The following is a 23,881-nucleotide window of genomic DNA, read 5'->3' as shown; positions in this document are numbered from 1 at the left end:
CTCTCACGCACAGAGACTGTACTGTTGAGGATACACAGTTTACAGAGTTCTGTTGGTAAAGAGCTAAAACGAGCCAGAGAACCACTGTTGTTCCTTACCAGTAACTCAAAGGACAGCACTGCTGAGTTTTAACACAGAGTTGTTGCTGCATAGTGTATTACTGGAGACAGCAACAGATGCGTTTCATTAATTGAGCAATTATACAAATAAGGTATTTTTTACCTATATTGGTCATTTAAAAAGCATAGTGAGACTTTATAGACTTAGAGGAATTTTTTTGTCTGCTACATTGCTGAAAAGCCACAACCTGAGGTAAAACACAGTAGCTGCTTAACAGCTGGCAGGTTCCTATAATCATCTGAACCTACAGGGTCTTTAAAGTAGGCAAAAATATAATTATTTTATATACTTCCTACACTGAACTAATTATGCAGTGCCTTATACTGGAAAAATATTCTAATTTGACATCCCTATTAACATAAGTCTCTAAGGGTAGAACTGTATATAATTTCTGTAATCTCAACACAATTACAAACATATATTAGCATGTATAAAGTTATTTAGTTTTCTTTCTAAAACTTTAATCTCAGTCCTTGCCTCAATTCTTGTACTTCAGTAATTCTGACTGTAAAAATAGACTCTTTAGTTTTTCAATATGAAATATCTTATTTTATTTTATTTTATTTTATTTTATTTTATTTTATTTTATTTTATTTTATTTTATTTTATTTTATTTTATATTTTATTTTATTTTATTTTACCCAAGATGCTAAAGCAAGGCAATATAGCATATGCAATAGAACTCAACAGAGATGTTAAAATCAATTTCAAAATATTAGAGATGGGGTTAGGCTGGCAAAAGTGACATAACTGCAATAACTAAGACTTTAGACTAAACTATAAAGGCAGAAAACATGCTAACATTCTGACTTTCATGTAGATACTTAAGTCAAACAGATTGTGTGAAGGTGACTGCTGGCAGTGTTTAGGTCACAGATTGTAGACTGACTATGCATTTGAGATTTTAGAGGTAATCAAAATAATTGCACTGGGTCAATCATTGTTTCATTGTAAAGAGTAGGATAGCCTCTCTTCAAAGTTTCAGAACTTTGAATGATGGTCTGGGATTTGATTTCTTATTAGTATTTTGGTTGGCATTTGGATCTGCTGAGAAATACTGTTAAAAGTTGCTGGAGACTCCTAAAAAAGAATGGAAGTAGTGTTCTTGTGGTCAGCGCTTGTGTTAGTTCAAATTAATTTTTATATAGCAATGACATACTGAGATAGAGTGCAAGTTCACCAACTTGGGAGGCATGGCTTTCTTCTAAATGCAGTATATTTACTTTTCCCTGACTATGCTATGTGCTTGTTTTCTACAGATTCTGTTGCTTTTCATACTTTTTACCACTTTGTCCAGCATAAAATCAATAGCTCAGTAATGTCATCCTGGAGTTTTGTAGGAATGGCTGGCCAAAGATAGCCTGTTTCTGTGAATCTGGTTCCCCTTATTTGAGTATTCAGTTTAAAACCTCTTTTACAGATAATTCAGCCTAAGAGAGATTGTGTGGTATGTTCATTGTAAAAAACAATATTTTTTCCATCTGAAATAAAAACATACTGTAGGGTTTGTCTCTCTTTATCTCCCTCTCTCTTTTTTTTTTTTTTCTTCCTTTTTCTTGCTTTCTAAGTGCTTTGTGCTTCCTTGTATTTGGACAATTACATTTTGAACCAGGTACTAGAAAAAAGCTCAAAAAGACAGTCAGGAGTGCATCTTTTCCTCTTAGTTTCCTGATAAGCTGCTTCAGAAAACATTTATGGAATCTAAAAGTTTGCCTTATTTTCGTATCCCTGTGTAATAGTTACTGAGTCTGCATATGAATGACAGGAGCTTTCTTTTGGTGTGTATTCTGCAAGCACAGCCTCTTTGAAATCTCAGATGCAAAACCCCTCCATCCATCCTCCTCAGTCTGTGACAGTATAGTACCATTAATATACTTTTCCCATGTCAGTATCACATTTTAATCAATGGAAATTCTGCTTCAACTTAGTACAGCTAACTTATTCAGCTTATGCATAGCACCACTCATGTTATCCCTTGCAGGTTGCACCTTGAAAATGCAGTGTCCCACTAATTATTTTAGTATACTTCTGAGATAATATTGCTAATTTCTAATTCAGTATACAGAATTAGAAATAGTTCATGAATCTTAGTTCATTTCAGTTCCCTTTTCTTACATTTGCATAGAAGTACATATCCATTTGGTCCATCTGCCTACTTTCTACACTTTGTTTAGATGGGATTTGATTGATTCAAGCTGTTCTTCATCATTTCTCCCTACAGCTGTTCTTAGTCCTTTTTATTACTTTACCTGAAAAGGATATGTGCTTTTGAACTGTGTCATCTTCCACCTTGTTAAAACCTCTCCAGTTCTTAGTTTGACCCATTTTTTGGATTTATATGAAGTTCATTCTGCTTACATAAGCTCATCCTATTTAAATAGTCTCTGCAGTTGCTACTAATTCAACACCTCCATTTTTAAGGGTCTTTGTTAAACTTCTGCCAACAGCTGAACTTTCAAGTACCCCATGACACGGTATTCGAAGCCATGTTCTTTTAAGTTAGTATTTCAGATGACTTCACTGAGGGAATTAGGATCAGATCAATGATATTTAGTTCTGAAGGCAGAAGAACTATCCCTAATGAATCTGTTTGTGTAGCTTGGGATTTCTTAAAAAGGGTTTGTGAACAGATGGTGTGGATATTTTATCAAAGGATTTGGGGCAGTCACCCAAGATATACTCAGTGCCTCAGAATCTGGCCAAGAACATTTTCGAAAGATTTCATGTAAAAGATTTTCTTTAATTATTGTTCATATCAGAAACTTAATCAGAAAAGAGTGTTAATAACAGTTACAGTAAAGCAGACTTAATTAGCATAATCTTATATGTACAATTATTTTTTTTTTAGTCTTAAAGATAACAAGAATTATGCTGTTGTTGCAAGAATGTGCTTCACATCTACTTTTTTTTTTTTTTTTCCTTTTTCCTAAGCACAGGGATATGGAAAGAAAGGAGAAAAATGGAAAAGCTGTAGTATACTATGATATATTTTGATCCTTACATTTCTGATCTAGGCATGTTTAATCCTAACTATCTGCACACTTATTATGAAATTTTAATCCAATACCATGTATTCTCATTTTTAAATCCCCTTTTACAGACTTGTAATTTCCATGATTGTTTCTGGCAACATCCTATAATGACTGAGGAAATACAGGAGACAGTAGAAACGTTTTTAAACTGAAAAATCACTGAATAAATTGGTCATTAATAGTTCAATCTTTCTGTACATAGCAAAGCTTTTCCCTGGGATAGTCAGGATATTACAGATTTCTGTCTCATATACATATAGCATAATCAACAGTGCAATATTCACTTTTACTATAAACCGTTTTTTTTTCCCCAAATATATTTCTAGTTAGCATGATTCAGCATATCTTGGTTATGTAGGTTCCTACTTGTCCCTTACCTGTGCAGTCGTTATGATACAAGTCCTTTGAGACTGAAAGGATAGCGGATCCTTTCAAAAAAAGTAATCTCTAGTTTTTGCTGTACTAAAGAAAAAAAGAAAAAAAAAAAAAAAAAGGTCTTCTTATCCATGTTCTGATAAGGCATCTTTTGTGTTTAAGAACAGAAACTTCAGTGGAAAGTTGGCTAACTCATGTACATTACAGAAGAACGAACTAGAGCTAACTTTACCCCAAATGCACATGGTGTGGCATAGGCTCCTTAGCAGCACCTCCTTCTGGCTGCAAGACCACACCGGTTGGGTATTTTTCTTGCTGCTGTAAACAGAGCCAAATTGACTCTTTGACTTTCCTTGTGTCTTCAGATTCAGGTAATGAACATATGGAACCTACACCTGGAGAAAGCAAAAATAAAACAGTGCTGGAGAGCTCCCATCTTTTTCTGTTCCTTAGTTTCTCTGAGCACAAAAAGTATGGTTAGCAAACCCTTGAGAGGATTTGTGAATTGTTAAGAAAGACTTAGTAGGGCTTATTGATAAGGCTTTAAACTAGATTTGAAAGGGGAAAGGGACTTGACAAGGCTTAACAGAGACAAGCCTGGGGTTGGTATGACAGTAGTTACAGTCATAGCAACCATAACTAGCGAGGTGCTAGCAAGGTTCACTGCACTGCCATCCCATATGATATAGGGGATGGAGAGCCATGCAGCAGCAAATGTACTAGGGACATTGACAGGTTAAAAATCACCGAAGTGCCTGGGAATGGTCATGCAGGATTAAGGGCTTCTACACCAAAAAGGTGATGGGATTGTTAGCCCTTGTTCTCATGAGAGATTTCAGCTTTCCAGACATCTGCTGGAGATACAGCACAGCAGAGAAGAAACAGTCTAGGAGGTTTCTAGAGTGTGTAGAATATAAATTCTTGACACAGCTGGTGAGTGAGCAACTAGGTACGGCGCCCTGTTGAAACTTTTGTTTGTGAACAGAGAATGATTTGTGGGTGCTGTGAAGGTTGGAGGCTGTTTTGGGCATAGTAATCATGAATTAACAGAGGTTTCAATTCTTGAAAAAGTAAGGAGGGGGGTTAGCAGAACTGCTACCCTGGACTTCCAGAGGGTAGACTTTGGCCTGTTAAGGAGACAAGTTGGCGGATTCCCTTGCGATGCAGTCCTGAAGGACAAAGGAGCCCAGGAAGGGTGGACACTCTTCAAGAAAGAAATCCTAAAGGCGCAAGAGCAGGCCATCTGCATGTGCCTAAAGATGAGCCAGCATGGAAGAAGACCAGCCTAGCTGAACAGAGGGCTGTAGCTAGAGGAAGAAAAAGAGGGTTTATGGCCTTTGGAAGAAGGTGCAGGCCACTCAGGAAGACTATAAATATACCATGATGGCTGTGCAGGGAGAAAAATAGAAGGCCCAAAGCCCAGCTTGAGCTCAATCTGTCTAGTGCTGTTAAAGACACTAAAAATGTTTTTATAAATACATAAACAAGAAAAGGAGGACCAAGGAGGTCCATCCTTTATTGGATATAGGGGGAAACATAGTGACAAGAGATGAGGAAGAGGCTGAGGTACTTAATGCCTTCTTTGCCTCAGTCTTTAGTAGCAAGACCAGTTGTTCTCTGGGTACACAGTCCCCTGAGCTGATAGATGCAGACGGGGAGCAGAATGAAGCCCTTGAAAACCAGGAGGAAATAGTTAGCAATGTGCTAAACCACTTAGTTGTATGCAAATCTATGGGGCCAGATGGGATCCACCAGAGGGTACTGAGGGAGCTGGCCAAAGGGCTCACCAAACCCGTTTCCTTCATTTATCAGCAGTCCTGGTTATCAGGGGAGGTCCCAGTCAACTGGCAGCTAGCAAATGTGACAACCATCTACAGGAAAGACTGGAAGGAGGACCCAGGAAAATACAGACCTATTGGTCTGACCTCAGTGCTGGGGAAGCTCATGGAGAAGATTATTTTGAGTACCACCACATGGCACTTAAAGGACAACCAGGTGATCAGGCCCAGTTAGCATGGGTTTATGAAAGGCAGGTCCTGTTTGACAAACCTGATCTCCTTCTATGGCAAGGTAATGCATTTAGTGGAAAGGCTGTGGATGTGGTCTATCTAGAATTCAGTAAGGCTTTTGACATTGTTGACACTATTTTCTACAACCTTCTCTTGGAGAAACTGGCTGTTCATGGTTTGTACGGGTGTACACTTTGTTGGGTTAAAAACTGGCTGGGTGGCCAGGTCCAAAGAGTAATGGTGAATGGAGTTAAATCCAGCTGGAGGCTGGTCACTAGTGATGTCCCCCAGGGCTTTGTACTGGGGCCAGGTTTCTTCAACATCATTATCAATGATCTGGATGAGGGGATTGAGTGTACCCTCAGTAAGTTTGCAAATGACACCAAGCTGGATGTGAGTGTTGAGCTGCTCAAGGGTAGGAAGACTCTGCAGAGGGATCTGGATAAGCTGGACCAATGGGCCAAGAGTAACTGTAAGAGGTTCAACAAGGCTAAGTGCAGGGTCCTGCTCTTCAGTTCCTCCACAACAACGCTAGAGGCTGTGGGAAGAATGGCTCAAAAGCTGCCTGGTGGAAAGGGAATGGGCAATGTTGTTCTATAGCCAACTGAACATGAGTCAGCAGTGTGCTCAGGTAGCCAAGAAGGCCAGCAGGATCCTGGCTTGTATCAGAAATAGTGTGGCCAGCACGACTAGGAAAGTGATTGTCCCTCTGTACTCATCTCTGGTGAGGCCGCACCTTGAATACTGTATTAAGTTTTAGGCCCCCTCACTACAAGAAAGCCATCAGGGTTCTGCAGCATGTCCAAATAAGGACAAGAAACCTGGTGAAGGGTCTAGAGAACAAGTCTTATGAAAAGTGGCTGACAGAACTGGGGTTGTTTAGCCTAGAGAAAAGAAGGTTCAGGGGACACTTTGTCATGCTCTATAATTACTTTAAAGGCTATAGTGAGGTGGGGATCACTCTCTTCACCTAAGCACCAAGTGGTAAGACAAGAGGAAATAGCCTTTGGTTGCATGGGGAATGTTTATGTTGGATATTAGGAAAACATTCTTCACTGAAAGGGTTGTGAAGCATTGGAACAGGCTGCCTAGGGAACTGATTTAGTCACCATCCCTGGAGGTCTTCAGAAAACATGTAGATATAGAGCTCAGTAACATAGTTTTAATATCGGACTTGGTAATGTTTGGCTAAAGGTTGGACTTGATCTTTTGGTCTTAGATGTTTTTTCCAACCTAAATGATTCTATGATTTTATGACAGTAGTTGCAATTGACCCTTACTATTTTTATTATTATTTTTTTTGAGCACCTGAACACCTTGCTTTGGGGATTAACATATTTTCTCCTGTCTCATATATTATGAAGCAGATTGAGAAATAATTGATGTCTTTTTTCTTCCTCTGTAATTTTCAGAATTACTTAAATCAGTTAAAAAACACTGAAATTCTGCTGCTTGCAATCTCTTATAATATGTATATGGAAATACCACCTTTTCTCCAAAGATTGCATTCTGAATTTGATGGACAGCCTTAGGTTAACTAGAATTGACAAGACATTCAAAGCAGAGACATCAGACAGTTTGCAGAATGGAGGATTGTCGATGTTTAGATGCAAGTTTGGAAGTGTTTCTGTGTATTTTAGTAGCTAAAGGTGAGGAGGGGAAAAGAAACAAAAACAGGAAGACTTCTCATTCGTAGCCAGAGTAACAGTCCTTGTTCCTTACCTGTCATTCTCATCCATTAAAAAAAAAATAATCTGAAAAAATGTGCTAGTTTTTCTCTGAATTTGGCATCATATCAGTAATTCTGAGTACCATATTATTCTTTAGCTTGTTTCCTGAGCTGAGAAGGCATGTTTCAGTTCCTCTGTTTAGAATTATTTTCCTACTTCACTGTATTATTTCTCCTTTTACCCCCATTTATTCCTCCTCTTCTAAAAACATATTTGGTTTACTTCTTTACTTCTTGTTTTCTTTTATCATCCTTCATTTAAAAAAAAAATATTCAAGATTGTATTTATTTCTGCAGTTCACCTCAGTGTTTTTAACTGTTTGCCATTCACAATATTGTGAAATTTTCATATATATATATATATATATATATATATATATATATATATATATATATATTTACATTCAAATGGTCTTGCATTAAAATAGAACCAAACTTACACAGGACAAAAGATCATATAACCCAAGAAGTTATTTATCATGTCCTCTCATGATATTCCTTCTAAAGTATCCTGTTGCTCACAAATTATTCATATTGCTCTTTCTCTAAGGTCCTGATCCTGCAATGAAATGTGTATGAATCAGTTAGGAATATTACCCAAACTCCCAACCATAGAATCACACCTGCACTTTCTTGTGCACTCAGATTATTTTTAGTCATACATCATAGGGATTTTCTAACAATAAACTTGATTTTTTCGGAATGTTAACTGAAAATCAGGATAGTTTGGTTCTTTAGAATTCCTCTGACTTGAAATCATTGACTGATCAATTCAATTTTTAAGTAGAGGAACAGCCTCTTATTTTCCTAATAAGTTTATCAAGTGCAAGTGGAACTGGTAATATATATATATATATTAAATCTTCCATCAACTTATTGTTTGATTATAGATGACAAAATGTATTGCTGGTTTCTCTTTGCAAAAATATACTTTTCATGGTTAAACAAGAAAATGGCTAACCTTCTCTATATTTTCTGCTTAAATTGCTGTTTTTCAACTTTGTGAGTATTAAAGCTCTCAAGTGCCAACACTGACAGAAGATACCATAGATTAAATGACCATGCAGAGTGGAAATCTTATCTGAAGAGACAGCTTTTTGTAAAGCTTGCCTTGCAAGTTGTAAAGAGTAACAGGAGAAAAGTAAACAGGCTCAGCGTAGTAGTTTCCTCAAGGCAAACACTTTCATCTTTTCAGGACATTTGACCAGAAGTGACATCATTCACTAGCTGCTTCAAATATCTGCAAAAAGAGGAAAAAAAAAAAAAAGAGAGCGAGAGAGACATAAGAGGACATTTGTCAGGTCTAGCTGGCAATCTGTCTAGCAGAAAGGGAAGCTGATTGAGATCAGTTTCATCTTAATGAAGTCATGTTTTCACTTAGCAGTACAGAGGCAACCAGAGCAACAGCATATGCACTTTATCCTCTCTTTATCTCTGTCTAACTTCATTTATCAGGAAAAGGACCAGGTGTTTCTGCAGTGAGCAAGAACCAAGGCTTCACAGTATAGTAAATCAATTTAATTTGCAGGTGAGTTGTTAGATGACTTCTGTATACTTCTAGACATTTTTGAGGTGAACATTTTTTAGTGACAAAAATAAAAGTGAGACCCATTGCTTAATATGAAAAATGTGTACCTGACACTGCCTGAGTCACAAAAAATGACTCAGATTTGCTCAATAGGTCCATCAATAACCCGTTTCAATGTCATTTCCTAATAATAGATTAATTACAGGGTAATATTTGGACAGCTGCTTGAATTTACTCTGTGATGATTTTTCTCAGCCTGTAATTATACCTAACTGATTTATTACAGACTTGGGAACCTGGTTGTAGCCATGGCCCTCTCCCAGATACTCAGTCAAATCTTGAGAAAGCCCTGAAGCTAAATTAACAGAACAACAATAACAACAAAACAGCAACAACAAAACAAGAACAACAACAAAAAAAAACACTTTGAGGTTTTAATGTTGGGTGTTACCTTTCCCAGGTTTTATGCATCTGACTTTCCAGGAGAAAAAATAAATCCCGCTTTGGAGGAAGTATCCTGTGTACAGCACAGGAAAACACCTTTGCAGTACCAAACAGATGGTGTTTGTGCAGCATTTGTAATATGCCCTGGGATAGTATTTCATCCCCAGTGGCACAGCTTCTGGGCTTGACAAGAATGAACGTGAACTGCTGGAGAGCACGGCTGGGACAAGGAAGATCCTTGTTTTGTAATCAGCTCTGTCACTGGCCAGCAGAATGACTCCCCCTTTCTGACTAAGGTTCAGTTTCCCAGCACTGTATATTGGCAAGGCTTTGTAGAGCACTTCTGAGTGCCCCTTGAAAACTAAACTAAAGCTAAGTGATGAAAGATCCTGAGTGGAAAGCTGGAAATGCACATCAGCTGCCGGAACATGCAGAAGCTTGATGAGTACTTATCAATATTCAGTAAACTAGATTCTGTTAGAGGGACACTGTGGAGTATATTTTATGGATAGTAAGATAACCAAATCATGCCATTGGAACATGAGACATTGCTGAGTTCACTTTGCCAATGATACAAATATTCAGCTGTGAAACGATAGTGGCAGGGAGCCTCAGAAGGAAGCTGTTGCATTCTTCCTTCTGGGTTGTTACTAAAGCAATCTGAAAATGTAGTGCTCATTGCTGAACTGAAGTCATAGCCTTGTTTTATGCCGTTAACAGCTATACACTAGATAAGAAATGCATCCTATTTACAGCAGCCAGGTGCCAGAATGAAGCAAGCTGTTATGTACCATTTCTCAACCATTCACAGGACTCCAATGAAGAAAAATTGCATTTAAGATCAGAAGGTCCAGTCACCTAGCAACTCCGGTTCCAGAGAATGTCTCAAACAAGCTTGGACTGTATAGCTCCACAAGTCATTCTTTTTGTGTATAGTTATTACAGCTTTTAAAGAAAATCATATATATTAAGATGTTCAGATGAATCCTTGCACAGGAACAAGTCTTGAAAAGGAACCAGATATTGCATGTAATAAATACAAACAAATGTTGGACAATAGCTTTCTGTACTATGCTGTAATTCCATAACATAATATTGTACTGACAAATGCAGAAAGGGGAGAAAGCTGCAGATTTTTGTTTGATGTAGAACAACTTCAGGGACTGATCTCCTGGCCTCTGTCAAACAAGTGCAAATTACATGCTCAAGTTAATAAGCAGGACTTAATTTCTGTAGAAATTATTTCAAAGAGCTTTGGCAATGTATTCTTTTGTGATAGCTAACAGCTATTTGTAATGCTTGAGAACAATTGCATTGTCAAAACAACAACGACAACAACAACAAGCACCACCCACAAAACCAACTGTAGCAAACCACCCCAAAGCACTAAGCCTTATTTGTTCTATGGTGATTTACAAGTTAATATAGAAGAGTGTAAGGGCAAACTCAGGAAAGAAGCATAGGAAACACATACATCTCTCAGCACAGAGAAATTTGTGGAATATGATGTAGTCCAGTTTGCAAGAATATTTTTACTTTTTTTGTGGGCAGCTCATTGTGTCAGATTTTCTCAGATGGAAGTGACTGAGAGCATATAATTAGATTTATATTAAGTTATATGAACCTGCAGTGGACCTGATGCAGCTTCTAGAGTACAATACCATAATATAACAGCAAGAGAAAACTACCCTGTGATATCATCATACCATATCTGACAGCCTTTCATAGCCTCTCTCATAGTGAAAAACCATGGAGATCAGCCAGTTCTTGTGTGCACCTATGCTTGACAGATCTGTCTGGATGAGTGGGAAATTGTTTTGGCTTCATATATAATATTCTTCAGATATTCCTTTCTGTCCCCAGTAGCCCCAGTACTTATGTTGGCTTTGGAGGGACTTTGTTGATGTGTGTAATGTAACCTGCAATTATTTATCTGCAAGATCTGCATTGATATATGAAAATACTGCTAATTTAACTGGACTTCATAGATAGAAACATGAAACCAAGAGAAATAGATTAAAAGTGTTCTTCACATGCTGTCAGTAATCAACTCACAAAAGAATATTAATATTCAAATGTGTATAACAACAGAGACAGATAATTTTCTTGTTGCTTTCTGAAATTTCTGAAGTGCAACAGCTTAGTGCTATACTTGGCAAATTTCAGATGTTAAAGCTATATATAGTTGGGCCAGCCATTTCTAGAAGAGTATTTTTGTGTTTAGATCTTTTTTTCTGGACTCAGTTTGTCCTTCAATGCTAGCCCTGACATACACACACTAGACAGTTATGATGCAGAATGATTTTCACCCATCATTGGATGATTGTAACTTCCATATTTGCTTCTTCATGCTCATCAATAAAATGAGGTTATGACCACATGAATTAGAAAACTAATGGCAAGGGAGGCTGAGGCTGGTGCTTGTCCAGGCTTGTCACTAATCCCCTCTTAGTGTATGCTATAGATTCTGGAGGGGGGGCAAATGAAGAGGTGAACCATGGAGCATAGCACAGCAGAACACATTTTCTTAGTACATTATATAAAGAAACTAGGACAAAAACTAATAGAAGTAAGAGAGGACTGTTTATTCAGAAATGGAATACATCTGTTTAATCTGGAGATAATTTGTTTGGCTGATTTCTTTGGTACCAGGGCATAGTTTCTGGGACACAGCAAGAGCTAAGGAGCAATTCTCTGCTCCTGTGATATGCCACTTCAGCAAAAGGAGGAAGCGGAAGTAGTAATTAAGTGTTCTCAAAAGGTTGCAAAGTGAGTTAAGTAAATGATTTAACAAAGCCATGTCAAGATCAAGAAGCAATTGCACTTTCTCTTCTACTCATTCTTGTTCTGTAAATAAAACACTGCTGTAATTTTCCATAACTGGAAAAAGAGAAATTATTTTTATTTAAACTTTTGAAGGGTCTTGTTCACGATATCAACAATTCTAATGAACAACACAGTATTGCTTAGCTCTTCAACCGTTGTAATGGAGGAAGCACTGACTCATTTTGGTAATCTTTTTATGACTCCTTAGAGGCATGCCTCACAATAGACATTTATATCTTACAATAACTCATTTCATTGCTATGTCTAAGTGTTTTGACAGAATGAGTAAATGTTACATTATCTGCATAATAGGAACAACTGTGGCACAGAAATTACTTGTAGTAGAACTCAGTCAACACAAAGAACTGGAAGTAGAATTCAGGCCCCCCATACCTTTATTTTTTTTTTTTTTCAGGTATCTGAGGGATAAGACATATAAGAACCATCTTGATCTTGTTTTTTGTTTGTTTGTTTGTTTGTTTGTTTGTTTGTTTGTTTTTTCCTGCAGATTTCAGCCTTCACCTGGAGCAGCACTCCACATATACTACCTATTCTAGTCTCCTTTATTTTTTGGGACTCATGATGCTGATAAATTAAATATTGATTTTAGCTACTGAATTATGATTTGGGGAGTGGTTACTATTGAAATTCATTTTCAGTCCCACTCAAATCATAAACCCAGAAAGCAGAATGAAGTTCCTTAAGTTTTCTTCTCTAATAATTTATATTTCTCATTTAGTCTACTTCAGTTAGGTATTTCAATATCCATCCATATGAATGTCACCTTGTAAAAAGTATTTGAACAATCCAGAAGCCATTTACACCTTAGTGAAGTAGCCTTATTTTTCTGTGAGGCAATTATGTGAGACAAACAGAAAGCAACTCCATAGTGGAAACCAGCCTCAGGTTTGCACTGTCTACTATGTTACTGTTCATCTCATAGCAGAATTAGACTGTTGAGAAAACAGTCTTCTTAAAAGGTAATTAATATGTCATTTGCAGACACAGTTCTCAACTTTTAAGACAAAGAACATGAATGAACATACTCATAAGATTCTTGCTTTGAAGGAAAGAAAAAAAGTGGAGATAGAATACATCTAGAATAGGAGAGAGAGAAAAAAAAGTTTTGAGAGACAGTTTGAAGAGTCTTTCAGCTAAACCCAAAGGACATTCAAGAACTGGGAGATGACTATGATAACAATAATAATAATTTAATAATAATAATAATAATAATAATAATAATAATAATAATAATAATAATAATAATAATAATAATAGCATATTAACTGAGCTCTTTGATCCCTGTGCATGTGTATCTCCAGAATTACTTGCCCACTCTTTGATGGGAATTGCTACACCACGTAGTTGGAATTCCCTACCAAATTCCTTATCAAAATTAACTTTAGACCCAAGTAAGTCAATGAAGAAACTACAGGAAGAATAGAAATTTGGTTAAAGTACCTGCTGGAGCTGTCAGTCCCTCTTCAGTGACTAGGCAGCTTATAAGAACTACTTTTCCATGTCAGAAGTGTCAGAAGTCTGCCTTTGGTAACAACCACTAGAATGAGCACAAGAAACCATGGCAGACAGTCTGAGCAGAGGTGGAGGTTGTACCCTGCTAAGGTATAGAGAAGCTTAAAGCTCAAGGTGCTCAGTGCAGCTGAAGTGCAGCATACTTCATCCAGAGGATAAGACAGCAATCAAAACTGGAAATTGTCTTTCATGTCCTTGAAGCACTTTTGTTATTCTGGCTGGCCTATAATCTCAGTATGGGTAACATAGTTTGAAAGAAGTCACGGAACAAAAATATCTTTAAGTTATTGTGTGTTACATTAAGTAAGTTATTCCTTCTGTTGTTATGTAAATAGGAGATGTTGAAATCTGAAGAGCACTCTTTTTGATACTAAGCAGCAATATACTGAATAATGTAGAAAGGTTTTAAAATGAAACTCCTTGATATTTCAGCAGTTTTAGATGCTTCAATAAGTCTTAAAATTGATTTGTGTTGAAAGTATGTCTCTCAGTCTTTCCTTGATTTATATCAGATAATGTGTGTAAGTTATGTATGTTTATATAGAGAGCAATATACATGCTTACATATTGAAATGAAAGGGACTATGGGAGTGACATATATTTGAGAAACCTACAGAGAAAACTGTATGTAGTTTGCAGTTGAGGAAAAAGTAGTAAATACGCAGGAGGATTGCAGAGAGGAAGAACTCCTACCTCAGGAGACACTCTGCCCTACTTTCTTTTCTCACATTTTGAAATCTATGAATCTTTTACTTGCTTTATCACTTTTCATGATTCCCCACAGGCCAAAACTGACAGCTAAGCTGTTTTATCTTAAAGTATTCAAAGCATGTTGGAAAATTACTGACCCTGCTGAGTCTGAAAGTGGTTGCATGATTGCAGGAACCCACCTACTGGTTACCTAAGTCCAGGTGATCATCATTGCTTGAGTTAAATCATAATAACAATAACAGAACATCTGATAGATTGTTAAAATATATTTTACTGCTTTCAGTTGAAGACCAGAAACCAAGTTGACACTTTTTTTTTTCTTAAAGTAATTATTTATGTTTTAAGTCACTATGATATCAGTACCTAAAGATAGAATTAATTTTACAGCATTATTAACAGCTGTTTTCTATATATACAGGGTCAAGCGGTTGCTTTGCCTGTAACACTTGACTGTTTATTTTTTTGATCTGTCTACTGCCTCCAAATATGGCCTTAACAAATCCTTTCTATTTTTATTCCACTGAGCTTCTAAGAATTAGCTTTACAGAGTACTGTTGTCGTTACATTCAAACACGACAAAATGCAGGGATAAGGTGAATTTAGCAGCATTGATATGTCTAAAAATAGGGTTATACTGGAATTTCTACAGAAATTCTAATTTATTGGTGCTTAATTTCTGCTGAAAACTGTTATATCTCCAACAGGCATGTGTGATGAAGCAAAATAAAGCATGATAGGAACTGCTGACTATGCTCATCTCTTTCATGCAATAACATGTTTGTGTGCTGCCTTTCATCTTCAAAATCTTACATTTCCATTACTATTTATGAGAACTGGCATACAAGTAACCAGTACATGAGATTATTAGATTGAAATTCATCTGACTGATAACATTTGAATCCACATTTTACACTTCTCAAGAGGAAGCCACAACACCATTCTTTGCTCATATTATCTCTTGGAAGATAAGTGTTTCTTTTTGGATATCTGAGGAGAAAGAAAACACTAATGCTAGGCACAGATCCCTTTTGTTGTTGCAACTTATCATTTGATTTTGTGCTAGTGAGAATTTTTGAAGGAAAATAGTTGGTGTTGTCCTCTTAGTTCACAACAACCAGATCTGAAGGAAAAAAAGTTGGAGGAATTATGAATCCATGAAGGTCTGGAAAATCCAGCAAGTGGATTTTTTAGTTCACCCCATTATACTGAGATCACAGGAGATGTAGATGTATTATTACCATCATTTACACATATTTCTTAATTTTGTGGGATAAAACATTTTCCAAAGGCTCTCAAAAGTCAGCAGGAAGTTTCTGGATATCTTTCTGAATCTTTGCTTACCATATTGGCTGAGTTCTAGCTTTTAGCCCTACACCCATGAAAGTTGGTAAGCATTCTCTACAATGCATTTTTTTTTCTTTTTTTTTCTTTTTTTTTTTCCCCACTAGCTTTATTTACTTATTTATTTTAATTTGATTGTGGCTTTTTTTGTCACAGCTGGACTCACTATGCAGTGCAAACATGGGCATTGGGCTTCTCTTTGATTTACACTAGCAGAGCATGCAACATCAGAGACGTACTTGCTAGAAATATATACCTTGAAATGAGAAATAAAAATCAGTCATATGGTCTTTACAAACAATTTTAGATGCATTGGAATTTTACATGATTCATATTATTTACTGTAATGTCTTTCTTTGTTCTTGTTATAACCCGTCTTGGCCAGTTTAACTGCCAACTGAAATTTTGGAATTACTGAGTTCCATGAATCTTCATCAAGACTTTTTGGTAATTAAGGTTAATACGAAGAATGAGACTCGAAAGATAGTAGAAAAATAGGACTCTTTGCCTTCTTTCTAAATAAACATTGCATTGCAAAATTTACTGTCTAAAGACACTTAGGTAATGCAAGTTTTCATTAACATCCTTGCTCTATAACTTTATGATGGTTTCAGATATCAGAGATGCAGTGAGAAACTTGGATGAACTTGGATGGGGTTGTCTTGGGTAGGGAAGTGGTATGCAAGCCAGTGTTGAGTTACTTACATTAGTTTAATTAACTTTACTCACATATCATAAAAACATTAAGAAAATAATAATCAGAAGGTCAATTGGATCATTTATGTGTTGTTCATCAAAGTACCATTCATGGAAGTAATTCCAAGATAATTCATTGCTCCTTATAGCATTTCTGTGGGTCTTGACTTGTGCAGATGGTACAAGCACTTTGTGCACCATTTGAAAGCCCTTGGCATCTTCTGACAGGTATGCTGCATAATTGCATCAACAATATTTTGGGGAGACTTCTCAAAAAAACAAAATACGATCACTAACAATATGGATGTGGGGAGAGATTTTCCAAGTGCAAACTTCATAATGTGAAAGCTTGGGGTACCAAGTAATATGTTTTGATTTTGCATTACCAAGTAATACATTTTATATTACATCGTATTATTAAGTAATACAATTTGATTTAGTTACAGATTTTGACAGTGCCTCACTTCTCAACTGTAAAAAAAGGAAAAATAATTTTCCTAAATTACTAAGGCATAGGATACAATTTCTGTCTTATGAGCATCATGCAATTAATTAAATGCTGAAGGTACTAGTCTCCTTACTGGATGGATAGATCTTTCAGTGAACTGATGAAACAACTGATGCTGCATGAAAATGATAAGCTATGGATCATCATAGGAGAAATTCACTTCAGCAGATGAAAAGTTCTGTATCATGCAATATTGCCTGCTTGGATTTGTGGTAGCTGCTGTTATTGTTTCTCTACAACTGGGCTGTGAGAAGGGGTTTCAGTGACATGAGTAGCAAGGCAGAATGTTTTAAAGAACATGCTTTTTTTTTCAATTTATTTTGCTGAGAAGAAATGTAAAATAAAATAAATAAATAAATAAAACACAACAACTGTATTTTAAAATATTCATTTATTTTTCTTTCTTCCTTACAGCTTGTGGCCAATGCAATCCTTTTTGTCAGTGTAAATTTGTATGGGGTCTTTGTGAGGATTTTGACAGAAAGGGCTCAGAGGAAGGCATTCCTTCAGGCCAGGAACTGCATAGAGGACAGGCTGAGGCTGGAGGATGAAAATGAAAAACAGGTCAGTTTCTAAGACTTTTTTCTTTTTCTCTGTTTCTTCTGAGATCATTATAGTTATATGAACTGGAGGTCAGGACATTGCTGCTAAGTGCATGATAGGAAGTGTATGCTTTCTACTGTGAAGGAAGAATGCTTCCTCCCCTGCCTGCGTTAGTTCTTTCTTCTCAACGCATGCAAACATTTCACTCTTCATCACACGTAAAAGGTACAGCCTTACCACACAGCTACCATAAGCTCCAACACCAGAGTGGATGTTTTTTAGTGCTGAGGAAAAGCTAACAAAGTACTGCATATTACTATATATATGTATGTATATTCCCCTCTCTCCCTCCCTCCCCCCAGTTAATATTGGGTAGGTGTTAGGTATGCTGTAAAAATTCTCTCTTGACTGTGTGCTATACCCTGTTTACATTCATGACATGTAAGAACAAAAGATGTCCTTACATTTTGGGGAGAAGGAACTACATATATATATGGATAAGAATCATAACATTCTATTAAGCTACATTAATTAATTTGATGTTTTATTTCACACAGTTGAATTAATCAGTCTTCCAAGTAGTTTTGGAAATGATGAGAAAACCTGCTATATTGCAGAGCTTTCTGTTCAGAGAATACTCACAGGTTTGAATCTTAAACCCACTAACAGATGTTGATTCTGTAAACTTTGAATCAGTCTGATTTTTTCTGTCTGTGTGATAACAGAGGTACATGCTTTGCAGTTCTGAAGCTCTTTAGCTTCATTGACTTCTGTGGAATTATGGTAACTTGTGCCAATAGAGGAGTTAAGTGGTATTCAAACCTTACTATAGAAGATGTCAATGTTCTCAAAGCATGAGTGCTTCACACACTTCACTTCCAATTTCCTATATTGAAATAATGTAGGTGCTTAAGAACTGTCCTGATATGGATTTAGTGAATGCATTTTTATGACCTAAGCGTACATAAGTAGATGTCTTCTTTAAACGAGTTTATATCTTTGGTGGCTGCGTAAGAATGGCATTAACATTAAAGACTTTAGGTTTGATTCTGGGCTTTTGTAATCTCAAGCTGAGGAGTTTCAAAGGCATAAATGTGCCAGAAGTTGAATTTCATGGGGTTTAGGCAACTGTTTGCCATTTATACATCTGAAAACTTGTTTCAGAGATCCAACATGATCCAACATGAAATCATACTTGACTTTTTGTTTCTATATTTAGAACATTAACATTATATTTTATTTTATATTTTATCCATGCATAGATAAACATAAGAAAGGAAAAAAAGCCTTATACATAACTACCATTACTGTTTATTGTTTATATTATAAGCCAAGAATCCTGTAAATCACTTTCCAATGCAGTATAAAGGTCAATGAAGAGAATTTGCTTTTCTCCTTTATGTGTGAAACTAACTTTATGCAATATGCATAAAACTCAATGCAGTTGTGAAATATGCTAATGAGATGACAAAGTATCACTGAAATACCTTCTATGGCTGCTTTTGCACTACACTAGAACACTTCTGAAATCAAGGTAAGATTTACCTGATTTCAACTTTAATCCATAGTTTCCGTAGAATAACATAGCCTAAGTTTCCAGTTATTTGCCAATATTCAAGTTTTTTTTGTTGTTGTTGTTGTTTTTTTTTCCTGAGGATAAAAAGACTTTCTGACCTAGTTCAATAGTTGTGATCATTCATGTGCTTTTGTTTTCTGAGCTACAAACAATAAAATTTAAAAAGGATTAAAATTTATTATCAGACTTTCTTGTCTCATTCAAATGCTCTGACCTAAATAGCATAGCGCTTCTACATTGAAAATTGTAATCAAAACCACTAAAACCTTTCCCTGGTATTTCTGTGCAAGTCTCTAATGAGAAAAGAAAGAACAAACTCTTGGCTTTTGATCATAAACAGCATTTTGGAGTTAAAGTGTTGACTGTGTGAGACAGATACCACAGTTGCATCTGTAAATGAGATTTCTTCTTCTGTGTCCTACTTACAGTGATTGTCCTCATATGGAATGCATTTGTAGTAATAGTCCCTTGCGATAATTTTGCTAAATCTATTTTTAGGAGCAAGAGATCATCACGTATACCTCATGTTGTAGTGTTTTTAGAGTCATTGTGCAGGAGTTTGTAGAAAGGCTGTGAAAGAGGAGTGTTGCTGGGGAGAAGGAAGCAGACTCTTTGTTGTGTGTGCTTTTGTTTGTTTTTGTTTTTAATTCAGTTTAATGTTCATTATGTTACCTGTTCTCTGTGGTCATGAAAAATAACTGCCCTCCATTGTGGAATCACCTATTTGTTATGTTGATAAATGATAGTTTACAAGTCAAGAGTAAGACCTGAAGCCAATGTCATAGACAAAGTACGCTTTAGAACAGGAGTGACTAATTATAATCATTTTGCTGAAATAGTTGTCTTCTCTTTTTTTTTTCTACAAATTTCAGCAGCAACATTATTCTCTGCAGAGCAGGCAGTTGAATAAATATTGTGAGGTAGGTCCTTTTCCCTGTAATTGGAACTGTGCTTCGTTGTTCCTATTCAATCAGAGCACCTGGGTACTTCCCTTTTATTCCCACTGCACTATATCTTTGTGTTCACTTCTTAATTTAAGACAACCCCTTACCTATATGCTAAGCAAGTCGTCATCACCTTGCTCGTTTGAAGACTGTGTTAAACATCCCTACCAATCCTGAAAGCAATTTCCACACAGTGCTTCATCCTTTTTGAAGTGAGCAAGCAGGAATGGAGAATGGGTGGGTGAAATGTTCAGCATAGAGTAGTGATCCGCTACTGATATAGGGTGCTTCCTACTTCATTCAGAGGGGAAAACAGACAGGAAACTGCAACTCATCTTGTCACACTCATTCCCAGTGTGGTGGCTCCACAGTGTGCCATAACTCCAAGAAAGTGATAATAGTGTAATTCTGAAGGCCCTTTTAAACTGAAATGTAACTTGATCACTGTATTTAAAGGATGGTAGCATGCCCATTTTCCATTTTTCTAGTCTCTCTTTCAGTGTATTGAAATAGAGTTTTGTCATCCACAAGAATTTAGACCTGAAAAGACCAGAGTAATACCTGAAAATACCAAGACAGTTTTGTCCTCTACACAATTTTGTGATAGTGAACTTCACTCTAATTATGCATTGTGAAACAGAACTTAATTTTGTTTGTTAGAGGCTTGTTATCTAATGATTTGTCTGGGTACTTCTCAAATGTTCTTTTGTGATAAATTATGAGTAGTCGTTCTAAAATAACCTTCTGTGTGACTGTCATGGTACTGTAGATTACTCTCATAGCCCTGTTCATCTCTCTTTCCAAGCTGAACTGTAGCCTGTTTAGTCTCTTCCGGTATGAAAGTTATTTCCTACTCCTAACCTTGCTGATTTTTTAAAGAATATTGCTCTTTTGTTTTGTTTGCTTGTTTTCCCTGATAATAAGAATATTTTTATGTATATTCATGCACTGGATTTGGGATAAAGCATATAATTTTCAACAGTTAAATGCACTTGCTGCAGCACAAGCTGATATGAAAAGTTCTTGTTGTTTCTATATGAGGAATACTGGAAAAAAAAAAAAGAATTTACGCAAACCTCCCAATCCCACAAAATAGCTTTGATGTCTTTACTGGTTTGGTACTGCAGAAGTACATGTAAATATGTTTAGAAAAGAAGGCCATTTTTCAAGCAACTCGTGCAGATCATTTGTTTGATTTTCCATCCTAAAACTTTTGCATTTGCTCCTAATTAGAATGTGATGATGGGGGAAAAAATGAAGGGGAAAAAATGAAGGGGAAAAAAATCATCTTGTCATGAAATTATTCTATACTCCACTACAATGCATGAAGCAATTTTATTTCAGCCTCTAGCATTAGAAGCTGAAAAAAGGACCAAAACCCAAGTGCAAGGTCCTGTACCTGGGTCAGGGCAATCCCTAGAATGAATACAGGCTGGGTGGAGAATGGATTAAGAGCAGCTCTGAGGAGAGGGGTTTTGTTACAAGAAGCTGAAAATGAGCCGGCAGTGTTCACTTGCAGTCCATAAAGTCAACAGTATCCTGGGCTATTTCAAAAGAAGCATGATCAGCAGGGCGAGAGAAGTGATTGTCCCCCTCTACTCTGCTCTCCCCACTGGGAGTACTGCATTCAGTTCTGGGGCCACCAGCACAAGAAGGACATGGTTGTATTAGAGCAAGTCCAGAGGAGGGCCACAAAAATGATCAAAGGGCTGAAGCACTGCTCCTACAATGACAGGCTGAGGGAGTTGGCGTTGTTCACCCTGGAGAAGAGAAGGCTCCAGGGAGACCTTATAGTGGCCTTCCAGTACCAAAAAGGGGTCCTACAAGAAAGCAGGAGAGGCACCATTTATCAGAGAGTACAGTGATAGGGTGAGCTTTGGTTTAAAAACAAAAAAGGGTAAATTTACATTAGACATAAGAAAGAAATTCTTTACTCAGAGTGTGATGAAGCACTGGATCAGATGGCCCAAATAAGTTGTGGATGCCCCATCTCTGGAATTGTTCAAGGCCAGGCTGGATGGGGCTTTGAGAAACCTGGTCTAGTTGAAAGGAGTTTCTGCCAATGTCAGGGGGGTTAGAAAAAGGTGATCTTTATGGTCCCTTCCAACCCAAAGCACTCTATGACTCTAAACTACAGGGAGTTAGGATGCACTGGACAGACACAGGCAGTTCTGTGTTCTGCCCTCAGGGACAGAAGCATAGCACTGCAGCTAGAGTATACTAGAGTATACTCTGTTATACTTTGTTAGTATAACACCACAGTTCTTCCTAGTACTAGAACAGTGCTAGTTCTGGGAGACAGACTAGCATCTCCGTGTTGTTCTGAAGTGCTTCTGTATACATTCACAAGATCATTTGAAGCTAGCTAACTACATTCTCTTTATGCAATGCTGAAATGTGCATACAAATGTCTGTGAATGAAAGTGTGTGTTTTAAAGTGTCTGCTGCATTTTAGAGCAATATGTTTAGCATTCCATATAATAACTGGGACATCACTAAGTCACAGATCTGATCAGTAACTATTCATAGAAAATGAAACTGTGTTGAAAAAAGTACAATGAATCTCATTGCAGCATACTTTGAATTGCTGCTTAGGGCATTTTGGATTTAAATTCCCTGCTGGGTTCATATCCCCCCTTCAAAATAACTTTATCTAGATCTTCCACATTTTGTATGTTTCTACTGCCTCCTGCATCTTTGGATAAAAGTATGACACCTATAGCAACCCTCCAGTCATTTTGTCTGTTATATTTAATTTCAAACATTTAAGAAAAAAAAAAAAAAGAAATAAAATACATTATGTTTGAATAAAACATGCTGTGTTGGACTTTCATTTTGGTGACAGATATCAGGTTGCTGTTTTTGTGTATATGGTTTTTCTTTTGTTTTTCTCAGATCAGTAAAGGAGATGGAAAAAAAAATATTTGCACATCTTCTGTCTGAAGATAATTTCTAGGGTACCTGACAGCATGTTTATCGATGCATAATCAGGTTCTCTTTGTTTCCCACCTTTTTGTTCTCAGAATCTTGCAACTTTCTGCACAGCAGTTCAGAACAAAATATGAAATCTATCATTAAAATACAGGCCCTGTTTCCGTAACCATTCATATTGGCTCTGCATGTTACCTGTAGGTTCGTGCCCAGTGCGCCCTGTCAGTAGGAACATAGAGTCAGAATTAAATTCCCCAGTATAAGACTACACATATAAGCAAATCTTCCTGATGCAAAAATTTGGAACATGTGTGGGCACAAAAACATGTTCTTGTTAAATTATCCAATATGCAACAGGGAGGTGATACTAGTGTTACACAAATTGCAGGGCAAGATGATATCTGGTCCTCTGTGAAAGCTAGCCAATGCAATCTCTGAAAAATGTGGGTGGATTAACTAATTTTAGCTGACAAGTGAGCCCGTACTACATTAACACTGTTGTGTTCTATGCTACGAGGAGGCTTAAAATTGATTTTTTTGTGTGTGTGTCATCAAACTACAGCCTTACAAAGGGTAATCCACTTTTAAAAATCTATTTGTCCTGTTCTAGGATGAGGGTAAAGAGAAAATAATAAGTGTTACCATTTCAGATTCTAAATGTGAAGTGCTGGGCTTCAGGCCCACTTGTACAGGCTTGTCAGCAACGCCTCTTAGCCAAATAGCAGTAGCAGTAGAGATGCAGACTCCCAGCCTCTGCTTTGTTCATTGCCTTTGGCTACTTAGATGCTTATGCAGAACTGAGTCAGACTGTTGCCTACCTTTACTTTGTTGAGTGGTAATCCTGGCCTGTCTCCCACCTTTCTCCGATGGAGGGAGTTGCAAAGACGCACAGTAGACTCTCCCACACAACAGTAAAAAGAAAAATTTGCCCAGAAGCTTTCCACTGACTAGCATCTGTTAGTCCCTACTCTTGCAGTAGTCATACACGTACCTATCCTTAATACAGCAAATAATAAAACTGAGGGCTACGCGGGC

General features: G+C 36.9%; 1 protein-coding gene across 2 annotated transcripts in view; it reads left to right on the top strand.

Moving 5' to 3' along the window:
• Window positions 1–23,881, top strand: part of ADCY1 (adenylate cyclase 1) — a 160,601-nt gene that overhangs the window by 27,978 nt on the left and 108,742 nt on the right. The window contains exon 2 of one of the 2 annotated variants that reach the window (XM_068674817.1): window positions 17,267–17,416. The exons of the other annotated variant lie outside the window; for it this stretch is intronic. Within the exon in view, the coding sequence (XP_068530918.1) occupies window positions 17,267–17,416 (150 nt within the window). The remainder of the gene's footprint in view (window positions 1–17,266; window positions 17,417–23,881) is intronic. 2 annotated transcript variants of the gene reach the window in all.

Source organism: Anas acuta, chromosome 2 (genome assembly GCF_963932015.1).
Source record: "Anas acuta chromosome 2, bAnaAcu1.1, whole genome shotgun sequence".
NCBI classification, from domain to species: domain Eukaryota; kingdom Metazoa; phylum Chordata; class Aves; order Anseriformes; family Anatidae; genus Anas; species Anas acuta.
This window is presented reverse-complemented; position numbering and strand designations above follow the sequence as displayed.